Below are 22,807 nucleotides of genomic sequence, written 5' to 3'. Positions count from 1 at the left end.
GGGATTGTGTTGGCTATCAAGAGTCTTTTGTAGTTCCACACAAATTATAGGATTGTTTTCTTTTTCCTTAAAAAATGCCATTGGATCTTGATAGGGATTACGTGGCGTCTGTAGATGCTTTTGCGTAATATGGACATTTTAACAATATTAAATCTTCCCATCCATCGGCATAGGATATGTTTCCAATTATTTGTATCTTCTTCAGTTTTTTCCATCGGTATCTTATTGTTTTCAGCGTATAGGGTTTTTTTTACCTCTTTGGTTAAATTTATTTCTAAGTATTTTGTTGTTTTTGGTGTTGTCATAAATGATATTTTCTTTATTTCTTTTTCAGATAAATTTTTGCTAGTGTATAGAAATGCTAGCCTTTTTTGTATGTTGATTTGGTATTCTCTAACTTTACTGAATTCATTGATTAGATCTAACACTTTTCTTGGTGGAGTTTTTGGGATTTTTTTATGTGTATAAGATCATGTCATCTACAAATGTAATTGTACTCTTCCTCTCCAATTAAGATGCCTTTTATTTCTTTTTCTTGCCTAATTACTCTGGTAGGACTTAAATCACTGTGTTGATGGGAGTACCATTCCTATTTAGAGTGGATAGCTTTGTCTTGTTTTTGACCTTAGAGAAAAAACTTTGAACTTTCACCATTGAGTATGATGTTAGCTGTGGACTTCTCACATATGGTCTTTATTGTGTTGTGGTACAGTATTCTACACCCAATTTGTTGACAGTTCTTATTATGAATGGATGTTGACTTTTGTCAGATAGTTTTTCTGCATCTATTGAGATAGACATATAATTTTTATCCTTAATTGTATTAATGTGTTGTATCACATTTATTCATCTGTGTCTGTTGAATCATCATTGTTTCCACGGGATGAATTCTACTTGATGATGGTGTATGATCCTTGTAGTATATTGAATTTAGTTTGCTAGTATTCTGTTGAGATTTTTTTGCATCCTGTATTCATGAGGGATATTGACCTATAGTTTTCTTTTCTTAAAGTGTCCTTATCTGGCTTTGATATCAGGATAATACCAACCTTGTAAAATGAGTTTGAGAGTGTTCGCTCCTCTTCTGCTTTTTGGAAGAGTTTGAAAAGAATTGGTATTCATTTTTTTTAGGTATTTGATAAAATGCAACAGTGAAACCATGTGCTCCCGTGCCTTTTGATGGTAGGATATGATATGATCTCTTTACTTATTATTGATCTATTCAGATTTTCTGTTTCCTCATGATTTAACTTTTGTGGGTTGTATATTTCTGGGAATTTGTGTGTTTCTTCTAAGATTGGCCAATTTTTGGCCTGTAGTTGTTCATAGTATCTTAAGACTTGTATTTCTGTGGTATCAACTGTATTATCAGACAGTTTTGAAGTAGATCCTTCATCTGTAAGATGGAGATAGTAACATTCAACTCTAGAATGATGAATGAGATAATGTGTATAAAACATCTAGAAAAGTATCTGATGGTTAATCAAGGCTAAACAAAAGTGAGTTAGTCTTGGGGCGCCTGGGTGGCTCAGTCAGTTAAGTGTCCGACTTCAGCCCAAGTCATGATCTGGCGGTTCACAATTTCGTGCCTGGCATTAGACTCTGTCCTGACAGTTCAGAGCTTGGGAGCCTGCTTCAGATTCTGTGTCTCCCTCTCTCTCTGTCCCTCCCTGGCTCACACTCTGTCTCTGTCTCTGTCTCTCTCTCTCAAAAGTAAATAAACATTAAAACAAAAATTTTTTTTTTTAAAGCGAGTTACTTTCCTAGGGAGAGGCCAACAATAATTTTCTCTTTTCCCTTCTCATGGAACAGATGGGAATTGAAAAGAGAAGACCGATAGCAATTGGGAGACTAGAATTTGTGCTAATAAGAAAGAGGCCATGATCTGTGTTTTATCTAAAAACAAAACAAAACAAGACAATGTCTTAAGAAGAAAAGAGGGTTAGTTTTTTAAGATTATATAGTTGGATAAACAGTAAAAATCATTTCAAGTGTATGTGTTACTTAAGAGTGCCATGCAGGGGCACGTGGGTGGCTCAGTCGGTTGGGCATCTGACTTTGGTTCAGGTCATAATCTCATGGTTCTTGAGTTTGAGCCCCGTATTAGGCTCTGTGCTGTCAGCTCACAGCCTGCTTCAGATCCCTTGTCTCCCCCTCTCTCTCTCTGCTCTCCCCACTCCCCACATACTCTCTCTCAAAAATAAGAAAACAATAAAAAAAAAAAGTGCCATGCAAAAATTACCAAAAATTAAGCATTACATATTTGGCCGCTGAGTACAGTGATTCCATATATATTTATAGTCAAATATTAACAAAATTACACATTGGTCAGGTTCAATTATTAAAAGTTCAGTTTTCCTCATTTTGAAATTTTAAAGCATTTATGTGATGATGGTGTTTTAAACCATGCTACTCATTGTAACAGTTGAATCAATGAAGATTTTTTTTTTTTCGTTTGGTTTTGTTTGGTGGTGTTAAGCCTTTTTGGTGTAGGACTGTTTTATTATGTTGTAGCTGTTTCTTTTATTTTTTTTTTAATTTTTTAAATGTTTTTATTTATTTTTGAGACAGAGACAGAGCATGAGCAGGGAAGGGGCAGAGAGAGAGGGAGACACAGAATCCAAAGCAGCCTCCAGGCTCCATCGATGCGGGTCTTGAACTCACAGACTGTGAGATCATGACCCGAGCTGAAGTCAGACGCTTAACTGACTGAGCCACCCAGGTGTCCCGCTGTTTCTTTTATAATAACAAAATTTATTTAAATTACATTAAAAAATTATGAGAGTAGAGCCAACATTTTAGTTTTTCAAAGATAATTCTCTATCATGTCTACAGAATATTGGGATATTTTTTTTTCAAAACTAATAGTGTTATTCTCCTTGTTTACTTTCTCTAATATAATCTTAGGGAGTATTCATTGGACTTGTTTTAATATTCATTTTTTTTCTGACTTCAGGAGTGAAAAATACTGTCTTAAAATTTCTAAGGCTATGGTGTATTTTTTTGTGAGAATGCTATGTTACCTCTTTATTCTTATATCATTAGTTACATGAATATGCATTATCATTTATAAATGATACAGTATACATAAGCAATACTACATTTTTATTTTTATGATGGCCAAGCAATGTCAGTGGTTTAAAAAAATCTTGAATTTCTTTTCATTAATCATTGTAAGTATTTATAAACTTTGTTCCTCATGGATATGTTCATTTGAAGATAATACTATGTGATTTGTACAACCATTTTTGAGTAGTTGAAACTTAAAAGAATTGCAAATTGAAATTTCTTTGCCTGGTGGAAATAAAATAAGTATGAAGTATGGTGGATATTGGCTTTTTAAACATTTCTCATATAAAGTGGCACATGTCACTAAGCTACCATTTTGGTGTATGTTTGGGGTGTTTTTTTCCCATGCTAAGTATGTACTGACTTTAAAAATTGGAGCTTCATTTATTGCTATCATTTGAACAGGTGTCTCAATGCTTGTACCTACTGCAAAACTAAACATGCCAGAGGGAATTTGGCGAGTTATCCAATTGATGAACTAGTCGATAGAGCCAAACAGTCTTTTCAAGGTAAGAGTTTCTAGAATTATGTGCTCTTTGACCACTCTTCTGTCTCCATATGATGTATCTTGAACTTTATCACCCATTTTCACTTAATAGAAAAGACAAAAAAAAAAAATGATTGACCATCTGAAGTGTGTTAAGACTTTTGTGGACTGAGGTGAAATACTTTTCAAGATTTCTACCTCTTTCTTTGGTAATTTTTGGACCATTTAGAAAATAGAGTGAGTAAGTGTTTCCAGGAGTGTTGGAAAAGGTAGATTCTACTATCAACTAATAAAGTTAGCCCTCTTTATCTGCAGGACTGTTGGACCAGTGCAGAGTGGCACTGGTAGAGAGTCCTAATGAGAATAATTCTTTGTGTGGGTGGCCAGCTACTTCTGAATCATCAGTTGCTGGAAAATGTGATTGTTTAGGTATCTCTCAGCATATAATAAGACTTATCTTTAACATGAGTCACGGCTGTGTTGATACATAACTGCTTATTAAACCATAAACTCCCTCTTTTGTCTTTGTTTATAGTATGTGTGTATAACATTGGTGTTTCTTTACGCCCAGCGTGATATAATCTATTGTCTCATAATCTTGTGGGTTAATAGTTATTGGCGATGTACTTTCCCTTTTAACACGTAAGTCAAATGCTGCTTTTAGTACACCCTCAAAGTCATAGTATGAGTTCTTTATTTAAATAGTACTTTAAATAAAGTGAGCGTTTTTTTATTTAATCTATGTAAAACTTTTGTCAACATGAATTTGGAATGCTCTTTGTAATAGAAAAGTACCCTTGACCGATTAACATCTAACAATTTTTTTTTCCTTCATTCACATTCAACTTGTATTGAACAAGAAATAAAAGGCAACACATCGACTCTTACCAATATTCTGTTTCAGAGCCAGGTAATTATCTTATCTGAAGAACAGTCTGAGTGATTGTCTTCTGTACAACACGACTATGTTAAGGCTTTTTCAGAAAGGGCATAAATTTGCACAGGAACTTAATCTACTTGAAAAATGATGCCTTTGCTGGTATTCTGAGTTGGTGTTTATTTTTCCCCATATCTGTCAGATAATGGGGATATTAAAACTCTATGGTCTGTCCACCAAACACTGCAAATTGGTAGGAGTATGATTTAGTTCTTTCAAAGGACTTTTCCAACATTATGCATTTCTAACTGCAACTAAATATAACTGGAAAAAATCTTCTCATTTTACTCTGACAATTTATTTTACAAATGTGAAACTGTTCAGTCACCATCTAGAAAGTGAATGTATTCCCTTGGCTCCCTTGCATCTATCCCCCACCTATAACCTATACTGACATTTTGATGTGATTGCTTCGTGACTTAGCATGGACACATTTATGTATTACATTTGACTTGAGGTAAAAACCAGAAAGGAATAATCCTAGTTTTTATAAACTATAGAATTTTGCTAAAGATAGCCAGCTCAGCTCTCTGACACATCTTTAGAAATGCCCCCTGAGCAATACAAGTACGGTGTGTGACTGCTGCAGACTTGAGTCGTCACTGACCATCGTCACATCCAAGTGGGTTGGCCAGTTATGGTGAATGTTTCAAAGTATATATCAGAGGTCAGCAGTGACTTAGTGTTTATTTATAGACCAAGTATTAGAAGAGATTTAGTTAGTATTGCTTTCATCCACACGAGTATGTGTGTGTGTCTGCGTATGTGCCTTTTGGTTCCTGACCGTGGAATGTTGGCAATGTAACCTTTTTCTATTGTCTTCTACCTGTATAGTAGAGTCGAAACGGAATGCTACTTTTTGGACTGGTGAACTCATTTGGTTGACGTATGGTACTCTTACTAGAATATTGAGATCATAACTTCCTAGGCAAGCCAGTGTGGTTAGGAAAACTTTGAGTCATTAGCTATTTGATGTGCTTTGCCGTAGGAGAGTTGGAACTGGAAACAGTGTTCTGCTGCTTACCAGCTGCTATGGTCTGAGGAAGGTACTTGGCCCCTCCAAGCCACGGTTTTCTCATCACTGTGACACTTAGCGCTGCTGGTAGTTAGAATTCCATATAGCTTCTACAAAGTAATTGCCTGTGTTCTTTTTTTGAAGCAGACATGTTACTTAAACTGAAGGAATTTAAAGTGAATCCAAGAAGTCTAATTTTGAGTGAGAATATTGGAACATCTATAACAGACATTAATGACTAGAGTCAAATGACAGGTTTTCTTTTGCTGTTAAAATATGTTTTATGAAAAACGTCTCTATAAATAGAAACTACTTAGTGTGACAGTTACCTCTCGTTCTCTTAATTTGAGAAAAGCAGATTCATGCTGAGGATGGCCTTACATTCTTTTTCCACTCCAGGAACTATCCGTTGCTAACTTACATTTTAAACACACTGAGTTAGTTCATTATCTTTCTTTCTGCAGAAGACATTGGGATTTTACTGATCTGACAGAATTTCTGTGTTTGAGCTTTAGAATTGTAAAGCATAATTATGAAGGTAAATATAATAGAAGAAAAACCTCTTATATCTAGGACTCTTGCATATTTAGTTCTTTAGTAATCCAGGTGTTAGGAATATTTTTTGAGCTAGAACCCCTGAAATTCTTCACTACACCATTATTCAGTGGTCCTATAATTAATAATAAACAGTACAGTTCTTTGAAAAGCTACTTTAAGATGAAAACTCGTAAGTATGCTCTTAATAAATTTTAGTACGAGGAAAGTCAGTGGAAGTTAAAGGAAAAGTACATGTCCTTTCTTTTTCTTAAATTTTTTGACGACTGACTGTGTATGTGAAATACAGAGTGATTTATAAAAACTCTGAACAAATTGTAGAATGGGGATAGAACCCAGGTTGCCTGTCAGATGATAGAATCAGCACAGCACAATTTCTTTCTGAATAGCATATTTATGAAATATTTTATATTCATACAAATTTATTTCTTAAAAGTTTATTTCTTAGTAGTCTAATGAATGAGACTAAGGGTTGACCCAACGGCAAGGGAGCATTCAGAAGAGGTTCTGAAATAATCATGAAATCATTCTGAATGTACAGTGGTTTCCCAAAGAGCTAAAATTATACTGACTATACATTTCGGCTGCCAAAAAATGAGAAAGAGAGCTCGTTAAATTTTGAATGGATAGCTTTACAATCAGAATTACTTATATTTTAAAATAGAAACTTTACCTTTTACCAAAAAAAACACATATATATTATTTAGTTTATATTTAGTTGGTTTCCTAGCTTTTTGTGTTTTTTTTTTGTTTGTTTGCTTTTGTTTTGTTTTGTTTTTCTTTTTCTCTCATCCTGGTCCCCTTGATATTTTCACCTTCTCAACATGTTTCTCATTTTTGTGGCCAGTTCTGAAAAGAAGATTTATCAGGTAACGGCAGCTTCTTATCTCATTGTTCTAACAGACTTGGGACACCTTCCCCCTCACCTCCTCATCTGTGCTGAGATTTAGGTTTTAAAAATTCCTAGGCATCACAGTTTGGGGGGACTGGGGTTTGACGTGGTTGCATTTTAGATACCTAGAAAAACATGTCAAGCTATGACCAGGACTTTGTTGGGGCCAGAATGAATTTACAAGCTCGTGTTTTCTAGGATATTCGTATTGATTTTTCTCTAGCAGGTAATCAATCAGTTTCAGTTGTATAAGTGATGGAGCAAACCTTTTTAAGTGTGCCGGGTGAGTGGTGTGGAAACAACACCTTTCACTGCCGTCTCTGGAATCAAAATGTGGAGATGATGGATGAGCTATTTTTATAGCTATCGCGTGCTTTTCTAGATCTCATTTGTGTGTCGGTCCTGTTTTTTTCTTCCTCATAAATTTAAAAAAAAAAACCCTTGCAAGAAAGTGGCCTAAACCAGTTATGGAAAGGTAAATAAATTGAGATGAAATATTCAAAGCAGGGAGAAAATTTCTTGGTGCTCAGTGATTTTAATATTCCTGTTGAAATTTTTAAAAAATGAATTCTGTTTTATTTGAGACTTGCAGAGATACTGTCTGCTGCGTGTAGGATTAATTATGAAATGCAACTGGAAAACATTACTTCCTGACCTTTTGTATAGGAAAGGATATGAGCAATATTTGATTTTCGGAAGGATGAACTTAGATTGTTGAGTTACAGTGTATATCAAGCCACATTTATCTCATCACCTTTAGCAATGACTACTATATATTGATTTTGATCAGAGATCAAAAAAGAGATCAGTAATTGCATCCTGTTAATTTATGTGGCAGTTATGAGTGTCTCTTTTATTCCTTTATCTTTTCATTTGTGCCATGTTCAAAGAGAGAAATTTCTTTCTTCCATAGGATTAATAATATTAATTTGAATGTTATCCATTTGGAGGATTTTAGGCAGCTTACATTAAATGATGGAGCATGTAACGGACCCTGAAAATAAAAGCTGCATAAAATGTGTTGTGTTTACAAAAAGGGAAAGTAATTCTACTAACTGGTGAATCCTGGCTCTCCAGAAGAATAAGGAAATATGATTTATGTACTTTGACATGAGTGTGAAAAAGGAAGTATATAGTTTATAATGAAACATATACATGTTTGAGGCTGTAGACACTAAGAATTATGTTCCTTTCCTAAAAGACATTGAATGATGTAATAAAAATCCTTTAGCTGGTAATACATAGAAATGCCAGGTATAGCCTCTACATGGTGTTTTCTCCTGTTGCTTCTTTAAGAAACCCAAAGTATAATATTAAATGGCAACTTTTCAAAGAAATTTTAACGAGACACCTACATGCCACGTACATAATACATGTAACTTGGTAAGGGGACCCGATGCCTAAACAGGTATTTGTCCGATATCTGATCTAAATAAGCGAGGTTAATCACTTTGATTTTGAAGAAAGCTAGTTAAGGCTGTCCATGGCAAAGCAGAGTGTAATTTACCTGGCCTCTGCCTCTTCAGATCTCTGAGTTTCTAAGTCAGCGGGGTTCAGACCTTTTTTTAGCAATAAAGGGAATCTTTTCTTCAAATGAAATTTGAAAAGAGCCAAGGTATCATGGTTGAAGCAGAGGTGAGGCCCTGCTTAGTGAGCCCTAACCTCAGAGTCTTTCCCCAGAACATTTAGAATCCAGCTGAATAGTCTGGTGTACAGGTTTTCCCCGCCTTCCGAAAGTAGAGCATCCCTGTGAAATATTTTGAAAGCCCAAGGGGCGTAGAGCAAAGGAGCAGTTACCATTCATTTGTATGGAAAAAACTTTGAGTATTTCCCAGACCCCAAAGATAACCTCTCTTAGGTTTTTCTGATACCTTAGGACACACCTTGCCAGTAGGTCCACAAAATAAATGGAGCTAAAGCACAGAGGCTCCCAGACACGGTTCAGAGCTGTGGCCGCGTGGTGCTGAGATGCTGAGCGTGGTCCCCAGGGGAGGAGCTCCGAGGGGCCACCCTCGCTGCCCAGGCTGCGCTCTGCCTCCTCCTTCAGCGGCGTGCCGCGAAACATGCTGATGCTGTATTCACTTTTCGCCTTTTTTCATAAAAACAAAAACCCTCTTTGGATTCCTTTGAGTTAGCGGAAAACAGGTAGCAACATGAGTCTTTCATAAAAGCAAAGTGGCCTAAATGTAAACTTGAGAACAATGGGAGATGCCTGTGTTCCTCAATGTGCCAATCCAGGTGTGGCAGATGTTTTCCTAAAAGGGCCGGGTGGTGAGTTCTTTAGGCTTTGTGGACCCTAAGGTCTCTGTTGCAAGTTCATTTCCGCCCTTGTAGCATGAAAGCAACCACAGACGATACATAAATGAATGGGTGTGGCTGTGTTCCATTAAAGCTGTATTTGTGATTGGAATTATGGATGAGAGGATTCATTGGTCAGCTTTGGGGAAAGCTAACTCAAACAAATGAGAGAACAACTCTCTATGGCAGAACTTCCTGTTGTTTCCAATATGCTAATATTTGCCATAAATCCCTATGAGAGGAGGATGTGGTCTTTAGGGCCAGAGGTTGCTCTCAGGTCAGTGTTCTCCGTCTGGCTGCTCGTTTTAGTCACTCGGCAGTTATAAAACCAAAACCAAACTTCTGTCTGTGTCCCCTTGCTGGCAAGTGCACCACACTTCCTGTGGACGGGTGGCCCTGCATTTTCTAAGGTACAGGTCCCTCTAATGTATACCCGGAGCTGAGAACTAGGATTGGGAACCATGAGTTTAGGCAATGTTTGGTGGAAACTGTAAAATGAACTGACCCTTTCCACCTCTGTTGAGAGGGATCTTGAAGAGGAAACCCTGGCCAGTTAGTAAGGAAATGAGCTGAGTTTGGGAGGTTGGAAGGACGGCCCAAGCGTTGTGCATGTGCTGACATCCTGGAGTGGTGTCAGAATCCTAAGGTGCCTATTTAAGTTTAAAGGGTACATTGGGTTTTGTTATCCCCAGAGTATCACAGAAGGGTCAGCTGGCATTTACTGAGTATATACTGTGCTGTATTAGAGACTAAAAAGATGGAAAGAAAAAAAAAAGGCAAGGTTCTTGTCTTGTAGGGGCTCCTCCTAGTTTATATTTAAAAAAAATTTTTTTTAATGTTTATTTATTTTTGAGAGACAGACAGAGACAGAGTGTGAGCAGGGGAGGGACAGAGAGAGAGAGGGAAAGACACAGAATCTGAAGAGGCTCCAGGCTCTGAGCTGTCAGCACAGAGCCTGACGCGGGGCTCCAACTCACAAGCTGTGAGATCATGACCTGAGCCGAAGTCGGGCGCTTAACCGACTGAACCACCCAGGCGCCCCATCGCGCTCCTCCTAGTTTAGAAGGACAGGGTGGCAGGTTGGGCTGATGAAAATTAAAGTACGCAGACCAGGGAGCAGGTCTTCAGATAACAAAAATCACCGAGCCTTTTAACATAAATAAGCACCTTTGGATTTTGAAAACTCCCATCGTCTGTCTGGGGCTGTGTCCACAGATGGACCACACTTGCATTACCTGCCCGCCTTCCCTGACCCTGGGCCCCTTTCCCTGACCAACTGGCGTTTCTCCTCAGAATCCTTCTCAGCACAGGGCTCTTGTCAGCCACCGCCGTTGGAATACACTTAGTATCCAAAATCGAATCTACTTGCCATTCTGAATCTTGAGGTTCATGTGATGCTAGAGGTCCGTGAAGGGGAGAAAACGAGCAGTGACACTTGGACCGAAGTCATTGTTAGAACTATATAGCTGTTGTTTTTCCATTCATCCAACAAGTATTTACCAGCATTTGTCAGAGACAGTTCATGTTTTAGCTGGTGGGCACATGGTTTAGAAAAATGGGCGTAACGATGCATTATTATCATCAGCCTTTGATGACTTCTGCCAGGAGGCCCCTGGATAAGGTTTGCTGATAACTGAGCAAACAGCTTATTTTGCTGGGAAACAAGGATGCGCTTTGAGGCTGCTCAACAGAACGGCATTTGCTCATAACTCGCTGAATTTTCATACTTGAGGGTGCATCGTACAAAGTACGAAAGTACAAAGTACAAAGTACATACAGAGTACGATCCTGTGCAAAGTACAGGAAACTGGGAGCTTCCAGGAATGCCTTTTTATATCCCTCCTCAGGAAATCTAGAGTGTAATCGGTCCCCCACTGTTATTGGTGAGTTTTACTTTATTGCTCCGTTGTGTTCTGCGAAACAACTTGCAAATACACAAGTGTAGAAATGTATGTAAAATAACGAGACCCTGGGAAAACCTGAGAAAAAAGTCCAGTGTCGATGTGGAGTTGTAACATTGAAGGTAGGCCGTGGTCACATAAGTAGTTGAGACTCTGAACTTCTTGAGATCCTATTGTCCATAAGGAAAAGAACGACAGCTTGGCCTTGGATTTGGGGATTTCCCCCTGGGAGTCTGTGTGGAGCCGACTGAGAGACGTAGTACATCTCCACAGTGTCCCCTTAACACTCAGATGCGCATACTGGTTTCTTAAAGTTGCATATTTTGACATTCCTTGTTAAAACGTAGAGCCGAGCCCTGGAAAGCCTAACACTCTGAAAGGCTTTCTGGGGAGGCCAAGACAATACATCCCCAGTAGCTGTGACTCTGTAGTGACTTGGTCCCACTTGTGAGTCCCGAAGCTCGGGACTCCGTGCACCACAAAGGAATCCCACAGGAGAGGCTAACCGCTTAGGGGTTTGTGTACCCTCGGTTGTCCTGCAAGATGGTGCATCGCAGTGCCGGAAGAAGCTACGAAAATTTGTGTTGACTTGTATGTTCTCACCCTTTGGATTTGTCTTTTGCCTGCATTTCATATCGTACAGAATAGACCAGCAGTGCAAAAATGCATGAGTGTGGCTGATGATCTGCACCTGTGGTGGTGCATTCCTAAATTTTCCGATTGGAGAAAGTGACTTTTCAAAATGTGGAGACCACGGATTTAGACACGGCCCATCTCGCAGGTTAAACGTAGCTGTTCCAGCCAGACATTTGGTCTGAGTGGGGCAGCGAGTTCTTTGCTCTCAGTCATGGTCCGTAGGGGCCCGTACCCCGTTTGGCTTGAGTGCACATCCTTCTGTTGAGGTCAAATAGGCAGCTGATGAAGTCGATGTCGTTTGGAGGAAAACTAAAGCACCTGATGAGGACTCTTGCCCTGCGCCTCTGCTCAGAGACAGACTCCTTCTCGTCCTTAACGCCTTTCCCCTCTCCTTCCATCTGAGGTCGAGGCCGGAAGACTGAGCCCACAGAGCGCGGGGTCGGCACGTGTGGCAGCGCGTAGTGGTTTAGCAGGTGCTCAGTAAATGCAGAATGAATGTCTGATCCTTGAATTGACGCCTGATGAAATTCCGTATGTGACTTGGAACCGACAATGAAAACGTAGCCTGGAAAAACTAAATTTTACAGTGAGCAGGAGATCCTGCTTAGTTTCAGCAGCTCTGCAGGCACAGTTGAGTACTGTGTCCTTAAACACAGGCTTAGTTTTGTACCACCAGCTATTCAGTGGGGGTGAATTTCCAGTATTTGCAACAGAGAAATAATTTACTTTTGGAAATTATTTCCTGATAGTTAACGGGTACCTACCATTTCACTGAGTATTTCCACTTAGGCGCACATTTTCGTTATAAATAACTATATATTTGCATTGAGGGTTTATTATTGTTATTATTATTATTATTATTATTATTATTATTATTCTTGTACTAAACAGAATTCTGCAAAAGATGTTTGGTGATGGGGGACAAAAGTTAACCAAAGGTTTGCTTTCCCCGTTTGAACTGAGGCTGATCTGTCTCTGGGATCGTTTTGGCGAACTTGAAAGGCTGCAAGTTAGTTTTGGAAGGTTGTTTAATGGAATTTTAATAGCCTTGGAAAGATGTGAAAAGTGATACTGCTACCTGGTGGTTTGTAAACCTGACCTTTGTGAGATGTTTTCTGGGCAAAAGTACCACTTTGTGATGCCAGGAGCTTTTATTGATTCTTCGGAGTCTGCAGTTTTCTGACACTGGCTGTCAATTCATTCCAGCTGAAAAATTATTAAATTTCTTCTCCTGCTTGTGTGGATATTAAATTGCAGTAAACATACTTGCACAACGTCAGGTATGGCAAGCATAATTTTCTGCATGAAAAAAAAATATTTGTTAGTGGGACCTTGGCTGTTCTGCAGAGGTTATAAATTTCTGAACTTCTTTTTATTTGTTGCTCTCAGTAATATTTATTTCTCTTGGGGAGTTCCAGCACATCTCTTGGTATTTGTAATGTAAGAAAGAAAAGTTTGATTTAGATCGCCGTCTTTAAAAAATAAGCCCCTTAGTTCATCTTTTCTGGTTCTGTCAACAAAAGAAGGATGAGAACCTGGGGGTAGTGGGGTTTAACCCGTGAAAATATAATTGGGGAAGAATGGGCACGATCTGGTGGAAGAATGAATTGAGTGAATAAGGGAAAGATGAATGAATAAGATGACCATACACTCTACATAGAGCTTTCTGATTTCTTCAGTTTTAGTTAGGAGGGCGAATGCTGGTATGATGATAGTGATCATGTATAGAAGCGGATCTCCAGCTTTACTGTCTCTGTGGATAACCCTGGACCTCGGGGGTATACATTTAAATTCAGACAAGTGGCCAGATTCCCAATTCAGTAGGTCTGCCCTTGGCCTAGGGATTTGCATTTTCAAATGAATCGCTCAAGATGCCTCAGACGCATGTGGTAAGGACCACTTCGAGAAACTTCTATCTAGAAAACTTTCTTGATTAAATAACTCTACCGAGTCATTGAATCAAAATACTCAATGGAAGTGGAGAAGAAACTTACCATTTATGTGAGGAGATAAATAAAAATCTGTGCTGTTTTTCCCACGTAATAGATGCCGGGTGTGGAGCCGTTCCATTCTTCCCACGCCTGGCCTTTCATCAGATTATTGTGTGGAGCTTAAAAAATGCAGATTCCTAGGTGCCACTTCAAAAGATTCAGATTCTGTGAGCTAGGCTAAAGCTGGGGAATCTTTATTTTAAAAGCTTCATGGGTTTGGGATTCACCACCTAGATTTTGTCTGTGGTCTAGTTCTTTTTGATGTGTAAGTTTGTGTTGATTTTTCACTCTTCAAATATTGCTTTTTGGGTGTAGTTCGAGTTGAGCCTTTCAAAGCAGAGTATCACACCGTCATAATTAGAAGAACAAAAGGGCATTTAACTCTCATTTTAGAAAACAAATATATGTGTATCTACTGTGTATCGACATGACTGAAGTAATTAGCTAATTTGTTTTTACAGGTACACAAAGAGTATGTGCATTTGTGTAGTTTGTAAATTATCTTTATTTCCTTGAGATAAGATGTGCCTTTCTTTATCTGAGAAGAATAAATTTAGGAAATGCTAAATCTATATGGTAGTTGCAATTTCTCAAGTTTGGAAAGCGCTTCATTTTTATATACTTGCATGATGGAGTATTACACGGATGTGAGTGTTAGTGTTTACAAAGTTGACAGTAACCTGGAAAGTGTTGTTTCATAATCATGTTAAAAAAAACATGCTGTAGATGTCCTTTACAATCACAACTATTTTTAACAAGCAAGCAAAAATAATTGAGTACAGAAAAAGGAGAAATTAAACCAATATGTTACTTTCATTGGAGAGACAAAGAATGTATTAAAATTTTTTCTGCTCTTAATATTTTCTGTAAGTACATACCCCTTTAGACTACAAAAACAAAACCTAGACCTCAACTTCATTTTTAAGGAATTGCATATTTTAAATTATCAGAGTTTTTCAGTGTAGAAAATTAAATCACACGTATTTGAAATAGAGTCACTTTTTATTTCCTGTCTAAGATACGGGAAACAGAAATGTGACTATTTGGAACAGTTGTTAAACTGAAACTTATTTGTACCTAACTTTGGAATTGAAGGGTTCTCTTTGACCATAGAACAGCCTGATATCCTGAAGATTTACTTTCCACAAATAATAAACTATGTGTAATGAAGACTTCTTCAGGAGAAATCTGAAAGCCGTGTGGCTTAACCTATTCTGTTTCCTGCCCAGCTCTGTGGTTGAAACTGCAATTCTCTGAACAAATCGAAGAAGAACAGGCTAGGGAGGAAACCTCTGCAGTGATCTTTCATCCTTCGCTTTCAGATGAGCACAAGGAGGACAGGGGACCTCCTAAAGCTCCCGCTCACTCCTGCAGTTCTCTTAACCACTGTGCTCGGCTTCTTCTGTTCCGTGGAACAGCATTAAGAACATCTTCTTTGAAAGACAATTCAGAGAATATGGGGGGGGAGAAAAGACACGTGAGTAGGAGAAGTTTAGGGAAAGGAAGGTTGCCGGCCAGGAGACTATGTGGTAGCTTCTTCAAAGAGGAGAGACTTGGGTCCACGGAGGGTAGTTTGCATTTGGGAGGAAATCCGATTGAATTTGGGATCAAAGCCCAGAAGGCCCCATGTGATCTGGCTGCATTCTCCACTCCACACTCCTCTTATCCTGCTGTCTCTCTAATGTGCTGTCACCCAACTCTTCTTCCTTAGTTCCTTAACACAGCGCTCACTCTTCCTCTTTGAAAGGGTTTACCTGTGATCTTGCCCGGCTGTCTCTTTCATGTTAAAGTATCAGCTTCAGTGTGACCTCTTCATGGGGTCCTTCTTTGACAGCCCTGTTTAAGGGAATCTCTTACTTCTTCATCTCCGTCATATCGCACGTTTCCTCCAAAGCACTTAACTTTTGCACTTCATACCCAATTGTTTACACATTTCTTTACTTATAGTTTGTTCTGAGAAAGTAGTGAGGTTGCCTGTTCTATTCATCCCTGGACTCGGAGTTTGGCATAACGTATGACCTATCGTAGGCACATAGTAAATACTTGTTGAATGGATGCATGAATAAAAATTATACATTAATAGAATTCTATTTAGAACTATTTAAAAACATTTTTCTTAGTGAGGCATGCTATTTCTTCCTTTAAAATTTTTTTTATTTATTTTTGAGAGAGAGAGAGAGAGCGTGAGCATGTGAGTGGAGGAGGGCCAGAGAGAGAGAGAGAGAGAGAGAGAGAGAGAGAGAGAGGAAGAGAGGGGGAGAGAGAATCCCAAGCAGACTCTGCACTGTCAGCTTGTAGCCCGATGCCTAGCTCAAACTCGCGAACCATGAGATCATGTCCTGAGCTGCAATCAAGAGTCGGATGCTTAACCGACTGAGCCACCCAGGCACCCCTGCTATTTTCTTTTTAGAGCAAAGTATAAACGGCATAAACTGTATATATGGGTGTGTTGTCATCTTATTAGGAAAAACACATTTGCTTTTTCTAAAGACCCTCCCAGGCGGGTGTGAAGTGACAGGATTCAACGGTAGGAGTAGAGACAGTAGCAGTATTTCATGAATCGTGTCTGATAAAGGATTTGTGTGTGTGGGCACATGTGTACCAGATATGCAGAACTATCACAGCCCAGAAATGTGGAACACAATGTTCAAACTCAGAAGGGTTGCCCGTAAAGTCATCAAAACAAAAAGATGGGAGTTGGAGATCAAAGCCAGAGTATGAAACCAGAAAAGCGGAGAGAAAAACAAACCCAAGCACATGGAGTGTAAATGGGAGGAAGTCCAAAGTAGTTAATTAGAAAGGGTCGTATGACTTGCCACTTGCAGTGTGTTGGACTTGACTCGGGGTTTAAAGACTGCATATACAGTGGACAAAGCCCACTTTTGTCATAAAACCCATTTGAAGTGTTTAACAGTTTGTATTTTCTTCTCCCTAATACCGTGTGGATAAACTATTGAAACGTTCTAGTAGACTGTTACTTGGGGGGCCCCCACTGAATCACACCTTTAATATTCATACTTCATGTAGATAGACCCCTTCCCACGTTGGCTGTCAGCTTGGCCACCGTTGACTGGCTTTGGCCAATGGAACCAGAAAGCATAATGCAAGTAGACTTTGTCCTGTACGCTGGGGCTTGTTTTTGTGGAAAGTTGCTTGGAGCCCTGAGCCACCTTGTTAGGAGGTCCGACTACTCAACTGGCAGTATCCTATGGACAGAGAGATGGATAGCCATCTTCTAGCTTCCTAGCTGAGACTCAGACATGCGAATGAAGAAGCCATGTTGAAGGTTTCAGCTACTACATTGATCAAAAGCTAAGCCTAGCCCAGATTGCAGAATTGTGAGTAATAATAAATTATTATTTTAAGCCACAAACTTAAAAAAAAATTTTTTTTTTACTGTTTATTTTTGAGAGAGATAGAGACAGAGGTGAGAAGGGGAGGGGCAGAGAGAGAGAGACAGAATCCAAAGTAGGCTCCAGGCTCTGAGCTCAGCACAGAGCCTGATGCAGGACTTAAACTCACGAGCCATGAGATCATGACCTGAGCTGAAGTTGGACGCTTAACCGACTGAGCCACCCAGGTGCCCCTTAAGCCACTAACTTTTATAATGCAGTGTGTTGTACAGGCATAAGTACGTTGTGGTAGATACTTTTAAGAATGTATTTTAATATAAAAATTTCATAATACCTTTATTATATTTACAACACCTTTTAAGATTAGCCAGCTATATCCAGGATTGCTTTTCATTAAGCTAAATATGATGGTAATAATAGGATTATGGTTTAAACAATTACTGGTTTATGCTGGGAACTGTTAAGCATAGAGAGAACTAAAAATCAGCCTCATCGTTTATAATGTACCGTCTAATATGTTAGCCGTTACATCACTGGACGATAAGACCAATGATTCAGATAATCACAAGATTCTGTGGCATTTTGGTTAAGAACAGAATAGGTTAACTGCTGTTTGTGTAGTTTGTTAGTTCTGTGGCCTTGAGGAAGCTGTTTGGTTTATTCTCTCTCAGACTCAGCTTTCTGATCTGATAAGTAGGGGAAAAGCATACTTATTAGATAATCAGCATGAATATTAACCAAGAGACTGTAATGGTAAGTCTGATACTTTGAGAATACTTAATAAATGGTCACTAATACCATATTGTTTTTGATGATATAATAAGCAAGCGGGCAAGAAGGAGGAAGAGGAGGAGAAAATAAATCGATACCTAAGAAAGCTATCTTGCCATTTTAGTTTTTTCTTTCTGATTGTATTCTATGTGTATTTGTTCATACACCCGCCTGCATTCACATGCCTGTGCTTGGGCTGCTTTTCAGAAGCGACACCGGACCCTACATGTGCTTCTCCCATCTTGAAGTGCATGCGAGTCACTTGTGCATTTCGTTAACCTGCAGGTTTTGTGTCTGAAGGTCTTGGGTGGGGCCTGAGACCGTATTTTAAGCTCCCAGGTGATGCTGGTGTTGCAGGTGCTTGGAACACAGCAAGTAAAAAGGGCCTGTAGGATGACATGGTATTCCTGACCCTCACAATCCTCTTCAGTCTCCTCTCCAGCCACCGGCTCTCAGCATTATGTACCATATAATTTGTTCTTCAATCACAGAACCTTTTCTTCAGACATCCACGATAGTGTGTACCAGGTTTACTTAAAGTGGTTTGTTTCCATCTCTTACCCTCCACCTCACCTCCTCTGAAATAGCGACTGCATGAATCTCGCTTATCTTTACATCACAATTAATGTTTAATTAATGTGGTTTGCATGCATGCACGCATGCCCTACGGTTCTTGTAAGTGCAGACTGGAAACTTCGTGTTTTGCCTTACCAAGCGCAAGCAGTGAACGCTCACAGAACCTTCCAGGTGTCAGGCTATGGATCCTGGAGTTTGAAGAAACAGTCAGCCAGTGCCCGTGATTGGTAATGAGGGAGAAAGATGGATTGTTCACGGATGTGAGGTAATTTACAGAGGATAATGCGGATTGGGCAGTTAAAACGACTTTTTTTTTTTTTTTTTTTTTTTTTTGGTGAGTATTAACGTATACCCACACTATATTATATTAGCAAATAATGGCAAACTAGAGAACATTTTAGATAAAATGAATGCCTTACATAGGAAATGTGGAAGAAAACTGGAACGAAAAGGTATTATCTTTGAAAGGTTTTCTTTGAAAAACTTGGGTCGCTGCATATTGTATACGAGCAAATTCATGTCTTTTTACGTCTGTGCTTACTCTGGTTACATCTAGGCTTTATTTTTCAGACCTGAAATAATTTCCATGTAACAGACTGACCTTCATTTACAGTTGTACTGACTTGAAGATATAATGTACTGTGTAATTAGTTTTAGTAAAAAGAAAGGAGGGGGGATGGTGGGGTGGGAGAAACTTGGCACTGTTAGGTAGAGAATAAATTGAATCGATTTTAAAAATAATGTCTGTAAGTATATTAGCCTACCATTGAAATGTTTCCAAGCAATATGATTTCTGTAGCTAAGTTCTCAAGTAATAGGTGCTCTTTGTAAATTCATAAATATTGCAATTAAATGAAAATTATACCACCCATGAATTTGGAAATTTTGTAATGTTTTTGCTCAGATTGATTAATGTTTTGCATTTTACTGTATATGTCTTGGCTTACAATAATGACATTTAAAGTAGCTTACTTTGAGTAAATACAAGAGATTGGTTGAGATTTTTCCCCAGCACATTAGCCAAGGTTAGTGTGCAATTTAATCTTAATTGTTTTTGTTATTATTTATTTAACAGACGTTTGTCAAGTACCTATTAAGTGGAGGATTTGTGATGATGAAATGCTGTATACATTTCACATATTCTATAGTGGATGTTAGAAGGTAATTTGTAAGTATGGCTTGATAACAAGTTAAAAAACAAACATGTGTTTTTCTTCACTAAAACACAACTTGCTGAATTGTAAGGTGCTCCTTAAAGATGAATGGCTTGTTCAGAATAATTTAAGTAAAAGGAAAACTAAGTAGAAACTCGGACCAATGTATTTTAGGTAAGACAAGGTGAGTTTTCAAGTTGGGTGTCAGCTAATTGTTGACATCTAATCACGTATTCAGCCGCCATATTGCTTTTCATTCTTAAACATGGACTCCAGGAAGCAAAATGGCTATCATCATGTAAATAGAAATTCATTTTGTGTGCTGCAAAATATTTATTCTATTCTACCACCAGAACATAAAATGGACTCTTTGCACATCAGTGGTTTTATTCCCAGTTTTGTTTTCATTCTTGTGACAGTGATTTTTTTTTTCAGTGAATGCAAGTGTGATTCTAAATATAATTCAGATGTTATGCCGTTTTGTGGGCCCCTGTATTCATAAAATTGTCTACGAAATGGGCATCAAATAATTTTCTTTGTGCTTTTACATCTGGCCTTTCCTCGTTACTTTCACCTGGTGAATTCTAGGTGCTGGTGCTCTCGTCCCTGTTTTACTGAAGCACAGAGAGGTTACAGTGCACATCTGAGCAAGAGTACTAAAATGGCAACTTTCTGATTGATGGGCCAGTGCACTTCACATGATAGCATGCTGCCCCTCAGGGAGAATGTTGTACTCAGATACTTGATATTGCAAATGCATTGCTTGCTATAGTGCAGTTTAGTTTATTATGATAACTGGGGTCATTTCATCAGTTGTGATCATTTTGAAGGAAGCCCTTAGTGGTACTGCAGTCATCACGTTCTTGGATGGTGGTACCGACACAGTTCGCAGGTCTTCAGTTTCATTGGCCATTACTGTTTCAAAAAGATTAGATACCTGTTAAGAACAACAGAATGTGGAAAGTCAGATCCAAGCAATAATTTTGGGCTCTGGGAACCTTAAGATACTAAGAGAAAGGGTTTTAATGTTTGTTAGTAAATAAGACTGTATTTAAGTACTTTCATTAAGTAGTTCAGTAAGGTACATTTAAAACTAACTCTGCTTAATTTGTAAAAATACTTCTTCTTTTCAAGTTTGGAGATTAAAAATGTTTAAAAGAACATTATGGGACGCCTGGCTGGCTCAGTTGGTGGAGTGCGTGATTCTTGATCTCGGAGTCATGAGTTAGAGCCCCGTGTTGGGGGTAGAGTTTACCTGATTAAAAACATAATAATTAAAAAAATAAAAGAAAATGCTGCATTTCATATTTCAGAAATATACATGAGTCTAGTAATGATGTTAATGGTACAGAAAGATCAATTCTGCTCCGTGTACCTTTGAACCTGAGGTTTGGGATCCGTGAAGACACTTGAAGCTCCAATGTACCCATCAGAGTAGCTTGATTGCCTAAAATCTGTGTTCCCTTCATGCCACAGACCGTCATTGGGTGTGCTGTGAATGCGAATTTGAAATGTTCGCATTTGAAATTTGAAATTGCAAGCCAATTCCTATTTTTTTTTTTTTAAATGTGGCTTTAAAAAAATGGATTTATAGCCAGACCGGGTACCTCAGAAACGCTGAGTAAATCCAGTTCTTCCGTTGCCAGTTGTGCCTGGTTTTAATTTTAAGCAAATTGCATTTGTGACTGACTCTTGTTTTGCTTTACTTTCTGAGAACCCGTGCTCAAAGAAAGAAAAAATAAACCCACTTTTGTTCCTAGTTTATTTGCAAACCAGGTCAGACGCCCTTGATTAGCTCTCAGTTGGAGGATAATTTGAACCTTGACAGATTGAACCCAAACAGCAGGGTTTCTCTAGTCTGGCCAACAGATAGAAAAAATAAAATAAAAGCTAATTCCAGTTCACAAGCATACAACAGGACTGAATAAATGTGCAACTGTTAATGAATAGCTATTTCAAATATTTACAAAAGGCTCAAGGAAAAAGAAAAGATTAGCATCTTAGGCAGCTGTTCTAAGGGAAACCTATTAAAAATAAACATGATAAATGATGCTTGAGAGCTAATATATCTGTCAAATATCAAATACACTCAAAGAAAAAAAAAACCGTTTCAGGAAAAAAAAAAAAAAAAAACAACAACAAAAACCAAAGACCCTGTTGGGCAAGCTCTCTTGCTTTGTGGTTGACACCAGAATTTTTTTCTTACTCTTTTAAATTTGTCTCTTCTAATCATGGAATATTCATACAGATAGTATTTTATAGATTGTAGGTCATGGGTAAGTGAATGGAATCATTAGAGTTGTGTCTGTTGTGATTAAATTGGTTAGAAACTTGAAAATTCATCTATATATCATTTGAATGAAGACATACTGTTAATTGTTATTTTATGGGATTGCAGATGATATAATGGTTTGAATATGATAGTAATAACATTTTAGCATCATGGCAAGTGTGCTAGGAAATGCTACATAAAAATGGAAATTATTACCGAGGCAGTGAGGTGTTGGCTCCCAAAGCTGATTACAGGCACAGTCACTATTGCCTGCAGGGTTGGTATCAGGCCATCCTAGCTTCTTCATGGAAACAGTCTTTTTTTTTTTTTTTCTCACTTTAACTAAAATTAAAGCAAACTGTATTTGCCACGTATTGGTGACTTGTATAGTGGACCTTTAGCATTCAAGACTTACCATTTGTGTTAACTGTTTCTTGATAACTTGAAAATCTGTGGAAAGAAGCAATTTGAAATTTCTGAGGCTTGAATTTGTATTTGAATAGCTGTATTCTGTGACTGGAGTGGAGATCAAGTCATTTGTCTGCTCAGTGAGTGTAGCCAGCACTTAGAATGCATATCTCAGGGTAGTGTAGAGTGAGCCTCTTGTGGGTTTTTTAGTTGTAAATTACGAAATCTTTGTTTTGTGTCCGAGCGTCACCTGAAGGAAAGCCAGTTAATAATGTACAACCTTTGTGAATTTGGAGATTTGTGGATGGTAAGGATCTACTGTATTAATCATTGAATGTTTGAAACGTTTAAAAATCCTTAGTTATTTTGATTAGAGGTTGTTTCTAATCCCGTCGTTTGCAACAGTGGGATTCTTTAGCAGGAGTGTGGGTCATTCCATGAAAGTTCAGAAAGCATGTTCATCAGTTTAAGTGTGTTCTGTGTAGAGAGGGA

General features: G+C 38.3%; 1 protein-coding gene across 1 annotated transcript in view; it reads left to right on the top strand.

Moving 5' to 3' along the window:
* The window catches only part of CDKAL1 (CDK5 regulatory subunit associated protein 1 like 1), a 537,841-nt gene that overhangs the window by 302,884 nt on the left and 212,150 nt on the right, over positions 1-22,807 (top strand). Inside the window, exon 9 of the mRNA XM_049654971.1 lies at positions 3,475-3,578. Within this exon, the coding sequence (XP_049510928.1) occupies positions 3,475-3,578 (104 nt within the window). The remainder of the gene's footprint in view (positions 1-3,474; positions 3,579-22,807) is intronic.

The sequence above is a fragment of the Panthera uncia genome (genome assembly GCF_023721935.1).
Source record: "Panthera uncia isolate 11264 chromosome B2 unlocalized genomic scaffold, Puncia_PCG_1.0 HiC_scaffold_25, whole genome shotgun sequence".
NCBI classification, from domain to species: Eukaryota; Metazoa; Chordata; class Mammalia; order Carnivora; family Felidae; genus Panthera; species Panthera uncia.
This window is presented reverse-complemented; position numbering and strand designations above follow the sequence as displayed.